Source organism: Monodelphis domestica, chromosome 3, assembly GCF_027887165.1.
Source record: "Monodelphis domestica isolate mMonDom1 chromosome 3, mMonDom1.pri, whole genome shotgun sequence".
Taxonomy (NCBI): domain Eukaryota; kingdom Metazoa; phylum Chordata; class Mammalia; order Didelphimorphia; family Didelphidae; genus Monodelphis; species Monodelphis domestica.
The window spans coordinates 488,598,809-488,611,638 of record NC_077229.1 but is presented as its reverse complement, the minus strand read 5'-3'; the positions used below and the strand labels follow the sequence as shown (position 1 = coordinate 488,611,638).

At 35.1% G+C, this 12,830-nt stretch overlaps 1 protein-coding gene across 3 annotated transcripts in view; it reads left to right on the top strand.

Moving 5' to 3' along the window:
- CERT1 (ceramide transporter 1) overlaps positions 1-12,830 on the top strand; it is a 178,360-nt gene that overhangs the window by 54,309 nt on the left and 111,221 nt on the right. For all 3 annotated transcript variants that reach the window (XM_007486557.3, XM_007486558.3, XM_007486559.2), the window contains one exon: positions 788-904. In XM_007486557.3, coding sequence (XP_007486619.1) covers positions 788-904 — 117 coding nt within the window. The remainder of the gene's footprint in view (positions 1-787; positions 905-12,830) is intronic.

Here is a 12,830-nt window from a genome sequence, read left to right as displayed (position 1 = left end):
GACAGAGAATTCATTAAAGGTTTTTTGAGCCCCTCATGTTTTCTGATCAACTTCCTCCCACTTTCTTAGGGGAACCTTCTGCTCGTGTTGCCTCTGGGCATCTCTGAGCCTTTCAGCATAAGAGCATCATTCTCTGGGTATTAATGGCTTTTGCTAGGGAAAAGGGGGTGGGGAAGCAAAGAAGAGACTTTGCTTTTGCCCTTGGGCTTCTGCTTGATTTTTTTTGGTGCAATTGTAGGATGGACAAAATCACTGTAGTTTTTCATTGGATTTATTATTTGCTTATTCATTATTTCGTCTAGGGAGCACTTTAGTGTTTTGCTAGTATATTACGAGTTCTAGGCAGGCTGTCTCATATTCAAGCAGTCATCTTGTTAGAAAGTTCCTTTTTATTTCCATTAAAGATTTATTTTAAAACCATGTGATTGTTCTTAGCTACTCTTTTTAACACATTCAGAATACTTAAAAAAATAAAATCAAGTTGGCATTGTACTAGTAGCGGAGTAAAACTAAATATGATTGGACAAGCTATCAGAAAATAACTGTCTCAAAATATTATACCTGATGATAGATATTAACACTGTTTTATAAATGGAGGCCAGTAGATTGCAGAAAAGTCAGTTGGCAGAAAATAGAATTAAATTTTTGTATTTTTCATAATCTGGAGCACTTTGCCTCCTAGCACAACTTATTTATGTTGGTGTAAAAAAATCTCAAAATGAAGTTCTTATTTTAGTGTACTAAACATAATGAATTTTGATTTTCACTATCTAATTTTCCTCCACAGCCTCATGATTTTGATGAATGCCGATTTGATATTAGTGTAAATGATAGTGTCTGGTATCTACGAGCTCAAGATCCAGATCACAGACAACAATGGATAGATGCTATTGAACAACACAAGGTATAAGTCTTCATTGTTTTATTTTTTTATGGGGAAGATTAAAAATAGAGAAGGAAAAAAACTAACTAAAAGAGTATCTTAGGTTAAAGAATTTTGGGGAGGGTGAAAATGAATGAAATAGTACAATTATTCCTTACTTTACACAATAGATATATAGCCAAAAAATTGTGTATGAAAATTTTGGGGAAATTATTATGGTGAATTCTTGTTAAAGTTAAAATTTATCTAGCAAAGCAACATTTTACCTCTTTAATTTATATGTCTTTGTTAATTCGGATTTTTCTATTTTGTATATGCTTGGGGGGCACTTATACCTGTAATGAACTTAGTCTCCAAACTTTAATGGAAATAAAGCAAAGAGTATAAAAGCTTTAGCCTAGGTTTTTGTAGCAATCCATAATCATCTAGGCCAGTAACTTTTCTTTCTGTGTATTATAGATCCCATTAAATGTTTTTAAATGTATAAAATACATAAATTATGAAGAAAACTAATTATAATGAAATAATTTTTAAAAACTGAAGAGATTAGCTAGTAAATTTTCATTAAGTTTGTAAATAACTTAATCTCTAAACATAAAACCAAATCATTCCAGTAATGTACCAAGTTCCTTTTGTATGCCTAGTGCCATGGAAGGCATTGAAGATAAAAGTACAAGTAATAAAACAACTCATTCTAGTGATGTTGTGAAAACAAGTACATATGAAAATATGTTCAGCCTAAAGTGAATATATGAAAAAAATGTGTGTGTGTGTGCATGCATGTGTGTATGTGTAGCTATATGTAAGATATTTTTAAACTAAGGGTAGAAGTAGAGGGAATTGAAAAGACTTTATGTGGAAGTAGGTACTTGAGCTGCATCTTAAAGAGAAAGGACTCATTGGGGTAGAAGATAAAGGCAGAGTTCATTCTAGGAATCAAGGGTGACCCAGGAAAAGGTGTAGAAATAGAAGATGAAGTTTCAATAGATCACAGGAAGGGGAGAACGTAAAACTCAGGATCCTGGAAAGATAGACTGGGTCAAGATTGTGAAGCTTAAGAATAGTCTGTTTTGTGTAACAGAGGCAGTTGGAAATCACTGGAGTTTGAATAAGGGAATTACCTGGTCAGATTTGTGTTTAAGGAAAGTCCTTTTGGCAACAGTGTATGTATGGGGAGAGACTTGAGTTAAGAAACCAAGTAGTTGCTGTAATCTAGGCAAGAAATAATGGCTTTATATTAAATCATGATTGAAAAGAAGTTGTTTTGAAGGCAAAAGCAGCAAGTTTTAGCAACATAATTTACTAATAATTTGCTTATTAAACTAAAAGAATAATTTTTTTCTGTACAAATTTATACACCCATATTTTTGAAGGTCAGTCTGATGATTCCATTATTGGCTCATCAAATAATTGCAGGGGTAGGAAATAAAGAGGAAAAATTTAAATTACTCTATATTAAAATATTTTTATATGTTCATCTGTTTACTTGCACTTGTTCCTCTTTGTTGGTTTCACAGAGATATAATTTGAAACCTGCTTAATTTACTTATCTGGCAAAAAAAATACAAGAAAAACCAGCCTGTCTTGAGTTGGTTGAAAAACATTCTTTGTAATACTGATCACATGTTAACTTTTCATTGTCCATTTGTTAATCATGAAACTTCTTTAGGCCAGTGGAAAACTAGCTAAAGAGAACTCTTATTTATTTTTTTGAATTTACATTATAGTTTATGTAAATGCATTTAGCAAATAATAGATTTCCCAACATTTGGTCTAATGTCCAGAAAATTATCATAAGGTAAAGAAATAGAATGTGTTTTTCTGTGTCTAAAGATTAATGCTTTGAGAGGTAAATTGAATTTTAATGTTGTGAAATTAAAATTTAAATTAAATTTTATAAGCTAAAGTGAAGAAAAATGACTCATATCATGCTAAGTATTTTCCTGTAGACAAGAATTCTTGCTTGACATGTCCTTGTCAGCATATCTTTCCTAAATTTTGCTTTAAAGCTTGTCTGAAATCTACATTTAAGAATAAGCATGGAGCAGCCAGGTAGTATAATAGTTAAGAGTGGCCAGGTCTAGAATTGGGAGGACCTGGGTTCTAATTTGGCCTCAGAATTGTGAATTTCAAAACTATTCCACCCCTAATCAGACCTTTCTTTAGAAGATCTAATTTAGCTATTTCCTGATCAATAACAATAGAGATACTTGGAATAACAGAATCAGGTCTTGGAAACTACATTTCTCCTCCCTTCTTAGTTTAACAAGATTAAGAAGGTCTGCATTAAACTCATGATTTAATTATCTGAGGAGATGGCCTTCAACAGACATGTGAAAAAAAAGGACAGACCTCTGGGCTGTCCTAAGTCAAGCTTGAGCCACCATTGGCACATGTGAGATGCAGGAAGTGAGGTAGAGAACAGCTTCTGGAGTTCTCATGACTTCCTGAGGAGAGGGCTAGAGTTGAGTTTGATCTTGGAGCTTGAGCTTGGAGGAGCCCCGCAGACAGCTTTCCTTCAGAGTGGTCACATGAGTGATAAGTACTGACCCCTTTCTTTGCCTTGGCTTTCCAAGGCCTTAACACCCGCTTTGGCTCAGCCTGATCCAGAGTGGTTCTGAGTTAAACTCCTTTCCTTTTCTCCCTCTTTCCTTCTCTCCCTCTCTCTCTCTCTCCCTCTAATATTTTCTTCCTCCTGTTGTAATTAAATCACCATAAAAATTTGGCAGCTGACTTGAGTATTTTATTATTTGGGATTTCCCTTGGCGACCATGTAAATTTAGATTTTTTTTCAGTTTCAATCATAATATTCACCCTTTACAGAATCTTATTCCAAGCTGTGTGACCCTGGGCAAGTCTAATGCCCAGTGCTTAAAAAAATAAAAATTAAAATTAAACAACATCATTATAACTCCTCTATGTATGTATAAGCTTTGCCATTTACCAAGTGCTTTTCTTATGAAAACTCTGAGAAGTAACTAGTACAAGTATTATTCCTACTTTACAGATGCTCATACAAAGGATCAAACATTGTAGATTACCTTAGGTCTTTCATTGAATAAAAATGGACTCTAGATGTTCTAACAACTCTTAAATACAGGGCTCTGTTCTCAGGATTATGTTGTAGCTGTGGCAATAGCCAATTTCCTTTTAGTTTCTCTTTAAGGGTTGTACTGTTGCCTGATGCTCCTTTTAATATTAATTTTTAGTTCTATGTAACAGATTTGAATGCAATAATCTTGTATCACATTTCTTTCCAAAAAGTAGAATCCAGGCTTGATAGGCCCAAAGTTTGACAGAACTAACTCTTGAGTTTTAAAACTATACTATGAATATGAAGAATGAAAAGGAGTCATGAAGTAATAGGTTCACAATTTCTTCTACTTATCTACTATGGGTGATATCAGCATAGTTGAGTTTTTATGAGACCATTTTGTGAGTGATACCTAGAAAGAATAGATATAGGAATCTGAGAAGAAAGTCATAGAGGCAAGAACTAGATGGAGAGACTGCAATAAAAGATGGAACTGAAAGAGCATTGGAAGCTCACATACATATAAGCAGGAAGTCAGTAATACAAAATGCCCAAGTTCTTATAGGAATCCATAGAGAAACTGTAAAGCCACAAAAGGATAGAAGAGTGCAAGGAGAGATAGATGTTCATTCCATATACTTCCCTCATGTTAAAATTTAAATCCAGTCTGGAGACATTACTAGGTTGAACCAGGTTTATCTCCATATCCTCAATCTAGTACTTTCAGAGCCATGTCATCGTTTTTAGATTAGAGAGCCATTTCTTGTGAATAAACATTTGTGAGAATACTAATTCTTTAAACTCTTTTTAAACTCAGTAAAACTGAATTGGCATCATAACATAGAAGAATTTTAGGTTTTTTCTTGCCTAATTTGATCTTCATTATATTTGCCTTTAGAGCCCACCTACTCAAATACACTTTAAACAAGTTTGATATATGTCTTGGTTTTTATGTTCTATTCATTCCTGATTTTGTCCCTCTCATCCCTGCCTCCCCACTAACTAAACCAGAATTCCTTTTAATTTTTTTTTTAAGTTCAATGAAAACAAATGGCACATAAACCACATCTGACAGCATTTGCAATGTTCCCCCTCTAAATTTTTCTGTCTCAGCAGAAGGAAAGAGCTGCATTTTCTTCTCTCTTAGTTATTATAATAACACAGTGTTCAGGTGCTTTTTAATTTCTTTGGTTTACACTTGTCAAGTAAATGAGTGCATCATTTTCTTGGTTCTGCTTATTTTACTATGCATTATTTAATATAATTCTTCCCATGCCTTAGTAGAATGTAACCTCCTTGAGAGATCAGACTGTTACATTTTTTTGGTATTTGATTCCCCAGTCAAGCACATTGACTGGCACATAGTAGATACTTCATAAATGTTGGCTGATTGGTGTTAACTCTGAATTTTTCCATATTCAGCATTGCTTACAGTGTATAACATTTAGAAATCTTATATTTATGTAGTTTAACTTCTTTCACATTATATTAATTTTTTTGGTAATGATGCCCTTTTTTCACAGATTTCCAGCAGAACTAATTTAATTTATCATACATTACATGCCTAGCATGTACAAGGTACTCTGCTCACTTTTGAGGATACAAAGAGAAAATAGAAAAAATTTCCTTTCTTCTAAGGAGACTATGTTATTCATTCATAGGTTATATCTCCCAGCATAAACAAACATAACATTCTCAGCAGGATTTTTTCATGCAGTTATTAATGTTTCTTTCTATAATATTACTTTCATGAGTTCTCATCAATCTAATTCCTGGTGGCCTTGGTAATTATCAAGGCGCCTGGTCTTGGTTCTTTATTCTTTTGCTATGCCAGAGTTTTTGCCTCCTAGGCTCTGTAAAAATTAAAAAATTAATTTCTATTAATAAAAATATTATATTTTAGGAGGTTTATTAAATGATTATTAGAAATCAAGGAATAAAGAGGATACAGAATAAATCCAAGTGCCCATGGCTGGTTAGCCAATTTCAAAATCATCACTCCCCACCATTGCTGCTGATTCTACATCATGCCTAAAAAAGAGAGAGGAGGAGCCTCAACGCCCACTTTCTTTAACCTCTGTCTACAGGAAGTATGTAATGACAGGAAGTCACTGGGCTCTTGGGATATGTAGTTTTTTTTTAGGGTAACAGATTTTCAATTATACATTTCCCCCTGAGACCTGAGGAAGACTAGTCTCTCCGATGGGTCTTGTAAACATACCAGCTTTGAAACTACAATAATTTGAGGATAAGAGGAAAAGAGTACAAAACCAATATCTGCTAGGTGCTTTGACAAAAAGCCAGTTGGGGGCAGTCCCCTTTGGCATAAGCATATGCATACAAAATAAATGCATTAAAACCCACAGTTCAAACCACCACATCCCAAAATTCACTCTGGATCTTCTGGAGCAGCATGTGGTCTGTGGAGGCATCTTCATGGTGCCTTCTCCAAACAGTTCACTGTCTGGATTTGGAGAGGTAGCATGTTTCTTATCCTGAAATTACTCTCAAAAAGAATTTAAACTTTGTAATTTAGAATAATTATACATTCTTTTCTGAAGAGGGTGTTGAAAAACACAGGGATCACTTAGGAATGCGTGGCTATGTTATGATGTGTATGAATCAATTGCCAAGAGAAATCAAAAGCAAAAAAAAATCCAAATAAAAGAGAAAATAATTTGTGGATGAAATATAGACTATCAAAGTCTTATGTGTAAAAAAAAAGTAAAAGAAAAATCATGACAGGTCCTTGAATCAGGGCCCAACTAAAATGCTTTTATCTTACAAGTTTGTCGGACAAAATGTAGTAATATTTCACTTACCCATTTGCAGCCAAGACTGCAAGAAGTTGCCGTACATACTATAAGAGAGAACAAAGGACTTTTAGCGAAATGTTATTCCCTGGTCTGATTTTACATATTTTTCTCAGGGATATTGCAGCCAGAACAATTGATGTATATGCATTTGATATAGAGTGTGTATTACAAGGAAGTCCTGAGTCTTAACATATGTCAAGCACTGCAACCTCGAGTCTCACACATGATCAAGTCCTTGCGCTCTTTGAGCAGAATGTCATCAGTCCATGTGATTGGTTTGGTCTCTTTGACCTTGTGCTTGATTGGCACTATGCAAGTAGCTTTGTGCTTCTTTGGCACTGTGCAGTGGCTTTTTTTGTATTCCTTCTGGAATCAGACAGAATCATTAAGCAAAGCCCTATACATTTTTTTTTTCATAATCAGTGACATAATTTTTATAGTCTAAAGCTTTTGGGGTTTGCATTGACATTATAGCAAATATGTTTTAAACTTATATTGCTACAAAATCAAAGAAAGTTAAGGAAAATCTTTTTTTGTTTTTTTTTTTAAAGTATTTATTTATTTAGAATATTTTCCCATGGTTACATAATTAATGTTTTTTCCTTCTGCTCTTCTACCTCCCAGAGCTGACAAGCAATTCCACTGGATTATACATGTGTCATTGTTCAAAACCTTTTCCCATGTTATTCATATTTGCAATAGAGTGATCTTTTAAAGCCAAAACCCCAATCATATACCCATCAAACAATGTGATCAATCATATGTTTTTCTTCTGTGTTTCTACTCCCACAGTTCTTTCTCTGAATGTGGATAGTGTTCTTTCTCCTAAATTCCTCAGAATTGTCCTGGATCTTTGCCTTAGAAAAGTCTGTTAGATTTGTGTGCCACAAAGTTTCAGTTTCTGTATACAATGTTTTCCTGGTTCTACTCATTTCACTCCACATCAGTTCATAGAGGTCTTTCCAGTTCACATGGAATTCCTCCAGTTCATCATTCCTTTCAGCACAATAGTATTCCATCACCAACAGATACCACAATTTGTTCAGCCATTCCCCAATTGATGGACATACCCTCATTTTCCAATTTTTTTTTTTGTCACCACAAGAAGTGCGGCTATAAATATTTTTTTTTTTAATTTAAACATTATTTTATTTGGTCGTTTTCATACATTGTTCATTGGAAACAAAGATCGTTTTCTTTTCCTCCCCTCCCCCCACCCCCCGCCTTTCCCTCTCCCATAGCCGACGCATGATTCCACTGGTTATCACATGTGTTCTTGACTCGAACCCATTTCCCTGTTGTTGGAATTTGCATTATAGTGTTCATTTAGAGTCTCTCCTCAGTCTTATCTCCTCCAACCCTGTAGTCAAGCAGTTGTTTTTCATCGGTGTTTTTACTCCCACAGTTTATCCTCTGCTTGTGGGTAGTATTTTTTTTTAGATCCCTGCAGATTGTTCAGGGAAATTGCATTGATACTAATGGAGAAGTCCATCACCTTCGATTGTACCACAGTGTATCAGTCTCTGTGTATAATGTTTTCCTGGTTCTGCTCCTTTCGCTCTGCATCACTTCGTGGAGGTTGTTCCAGTCTCCATGGAATTTCTCCAGTTCATTATTCCTTTGAGCACAATAGTATTCCATCACCAACATATACCAAAATTTGTTCAGCCATTCCCCAATTGATGGGCATCCCCTCATTTTCCAATTTTTGGACACCACAAAGAGCGCAGCTATGAATATTCTTGTACAAGTCTTTTTGTCCAATATCTCTTTGGGGTACAAACCCAGCAGTGCTATGGCTGGATCAAAGGGCAAACAATCTTTTATCGCCCTTTGGACATAGTTCCAAATTGCCCTCCAGAATGATTGGATCATTTCACAACTCCACCAGCAATGAATTAATGTCCCCACTTTGCCACATCCCCTCCAGCATTCATTACTTTGCATAGCTGTCATGTTAGCCAATCTGCTAGGTGTGAGGTGATACCTCAGAGTTGTTTTGATTTGCATCTCTCTGATTATAAGAGATGTAGAGCACTTTTTCATGTGCTTATTAATAGTTTTGATTTCTTTGGCTGAGAACTGCCTGTTCATGTCCCTTGCCCATTTGTCAATTGGAGAATGGCTTGATTTTTTGTACAATTGATTTAGTTCTTTATAAATTTGAGTAATTAAACCTTTGTCAGAGGTTTTTATGAAGATTGTTTCCCAATTTGTTGCTACCCTTCTGATTTTAGTTACATTGGTTTTGTTTGTACAAAAACTTTTCAATTTGATGTAATCCAGATTATTTATTTTGCATTTCGTAACTCTTTCTAATTCTTGCTTGGTTTTGAAGTATTTCCCTTCCCAAAGGTCTGACATGTATACTATTCTGTGCTCGCCTAATTTTCTTATAGTTTCCTTCTTTATGTTCAAGTCATTCACCCATTTTGAATTTATCTTGGTGTAGGGTGTGAGCTGTTGATCTAAGCCTAATCTTTCCCACACTGTCCTCCAATTTTCCCAGCAGTTTTTATGAAATAGTGGATTTTTGTCCCAAAAGCTGGGATCTTTGGGTTTGTCATATACTGTCTTGCTGAGGTTGCTTGCCCCCAGTCTATTCCACTGATCCTCCTTTCTGTCTCTTAGCCAGTACCAAATTGTTTTGATGACCGCTGCTTTGTAATATAGTCTGAGATCTGGGACTGCAAGACCCCCTTCCTTTGTATTTTTTTTCATTATTTCCCTGGATATCCTTGATCTTTTGTTCTTCCAAATGAACTTTGTTATGTTTTTTTCTAAATCAGTAAAAAAAAATTTTGGAAGTTCCATTGGTATGGCACTAAATAGATGAGTTTGGGTAGGATGGTCATTTTTATTATATTGGCTCGTCCTACCCATGAGCAGTTAATGTTCTTCCAATTGTTCAAGTCTAGTTTTAGTTGTGTGGAAAGTGTTTTGTAGTTGTGTTCATATAGATCCTGTGTTTGTCTCGGGAGATAGATTCCTAAGTATTTTATTTTGTCTAAGGTGATTTTGAATGGGATTTCTCTTTCTAGTTCTTGCTGCTGAGCTGTGTTGGAATTATATAGAAAGGCTGATGACTTATGTGGGTTTATTTTGTATCCTGCAACTTTACTAAAGTTGTTGATTATTTCGATTAGCTTTTTGGTTGAATCTCTAGGATTCTTTAAGTAGACCATCATGTCATCTGCAAAGAGCGATAATTTGGTCTCCTCCTTGCCTATTTTGATGCCTTCAATTTCTTTTTCTTCTCTAATTGCTACTGCTAGTGTTTCTAATACAATGTCAAATAATAGAGGTGATAATGGGCATCCTTGTTTCACTCCTGATCTTAATGGGAATGGATTTAGTTTATCCCCATTGCAGATGATATTAGCTGATGGTTTTAGATATATACTGTTTATTATTTTTAGGAATGACCCTTCTATTCCTATGCTTTCTAGTGTTTTTAGTAGGAATGGGTGTTGTATTTTATCAAAGGCTTTTTCTGCATCTATTGAGATAATCATGTGGTTTTTGTTGGTTTGCTTGTTGATGTGGTCAATTATGTGGATAGTTTTCCTAATGTTGAACCAGCCCTGCATCCCTGGTATAAATCCTACTTGATCATGGTGGATGACCCTTCTAATCACTTGTTGGAGTCTTTTTGCTAGTATCCTATTTAATATTTTTGCATCTATATTCATTAGGGAGATTGGTCTATAATTTTCTTTCTCTGTTTTTGGCCTACCTGGTTTTGGAATCAGTACCATGCTTGTGTCATAAAAGGAGTTTGGTAGAACTCCCTCTTTGCTTATTATGTCAAATAGTTTGTATAGTATTGGGATTAACTGTTCTCTGAATGTTTGATAGAATTCGCTGGTGAATCCATCAGGCCCTGGGGATTTTTTCTTAGGAAGTTCTTTGATGGCCTGTTGGATTTCTTTTTCTGATATGGGATTATTTAAGAAAACTATTTCTTCTTCTGTTAGTCTAGGCAATTTATATTTTTGTAAATATTCATCCATATCACCTAGGTTGGTATATTTATTGCCATATAGTTGGGCAAAGTAGTTTTTAATGATTGCCTTAATTTCCTCTTCATTGGAGGTGAGATCCCCCTTCTCATCCTTGATGCTGTTAATTTGCCTTTCTTCTTTCCTTTTTTAAATTAAATTAACCAGTACTTTGTCTATTTTGTCTGTTTTTTCAAAGTACCAACTTCTAGTCTTGTTTATTAGCTCAATAGTTCTGTCACTTTCGATTTTATTAATTTCTCCCTTAATTTTTAGGATCTCTAGTATGGTTTTCTTCTGGGGGTTTTTAATTTGTTCATTCTCAAGTTTTTTGATTTGCATTTCCAATTCCTTGGTCTCTGTCCTCCCTAATTTGTTAATATATGCACTCAGGGATATGAATTTTCCTCTAAGTACTGCCTTGGCTGCATCCCATAAGGTTTGAAAGGATGTTTCGCCGTTGTCATTTTCTTCAACAAAATTGCTAATTGTTTCTATGATTTCTTCTCTAACTATCCGATTTTGGAGTATCATGTTATTTAATTTCCAATTAATTTTTGATTTGGGTCTCCATGTACCCTTGCCAATCAATATTTTAATTGCCTTGTGGTCTGAAAAGGCTGCAGTTAATATTTCTGCTTTTCTGCATTTGAGTGCCATGTTTCTATGACCTAGTGTATGATCTATTTTTGTGAATGTGCCATGTGGTGCTGAAAAGAAGGTGTATTCTTTTTTGTCCCTATTTATTTTTCTCCATATGTCTATTAACTCTAATTTTTCTAAGATTTAAGTTAAGGAAAATCTTAATACTGTTGACATGTACTTCAAATACAAAAAGGAGAGAAAAAACAACTGAAATAGTATATTGCACATGCAAACAAAAACAATAATAAAAAAGTTTTAAAAATAAAAAATATATAGCTTATAATCATTGATACACTGTTTCAACTAAGGAGATGTAGGATACAAAGATTTCTCACCAAAAATGAGATCCATTTCCTTTTCAAACTTGGCCATGATCCACTGTGAGTGCAGAGGAAATGATTTTCACAAAGTAATAGTTTTTTATAAAGGACAGCAATACAATAAGTAATGCACGTCCAAAAAGTATCAAAATCCCCACAGTTATAATAGCTCATTTAATTACAATGGGAAACAAACTGTAAATCTTGAAATTCCTCAGACTTGTGAATGTTAAAAAATTTCCCCACCGGGGAAATTTCAATTGGAACAATTCCCTACTGGGAACATTCCACATTTGGATGTGTGAACTCTACTTGGATCAGAAATGGGTGGACCTCTGCTCCACCCATACTTGGGACTGCTTTGGGGGAGAGAACTCCTTGCTAAACAATGAAAGTACTTTACCCCATACTTATAACGAGGCAAAAAGTTCTTTAAGACATGCCTATTTTTAGAATTAATACAATGGGGTGATAAGTACCTATTAAAGGTCAGGCAACTTGTAAACTTGCCAGGAGCAAAGAGGTGAAAACTTATTCAGAAGTTTTTCTGGTTCAAACGTACTAAAGGGATTAGTCAACCCAGCAGTGTTTTTTTCTGATTCAAACTTACTAAAGGGATTAGTCAACCCAGCAGTGAATTCAGAATGGGCTGTCCTTTGGAAAACGTCTACTGTGATTGGTAGATGGAAGAACTTAGGGGAGGTGACATAGGAGAAAAGCCCCTATATAAGAAAAAAGAGAATCCTTTTGGAGAATCTCTTGAGAGAGGCTCTGGAGAAGGGAAGCTCTTGGAGGACAATCTCTAAGGAGGTCTCGCTGGAGCTCCTCTGAGGGGCCTGTGTCCCTCTGGAGGCTCTTGAGAGAGGCCCTTTGAAACAGTCTCTGGCTGGAAGGCTCTTTGAGGAGGACTCTGGCTGGAACTCTCTGAGGAGACTGTCACTAGAATCCTTGCTTAGACAGACCTTGTGGTGAGTGATAAAAGACTGACTGACTGATCTCTCTCTCTTAAGACTCAGGTCTAGGCCATATTGGCTTAAGGCCCTTCATACTTATTTCCTTTTTCTCTCTTTTCTTTAATTCCTCATTGTATAATTAATTAAAATCTCTATAAAACCCAGTTGACTTGGGTAT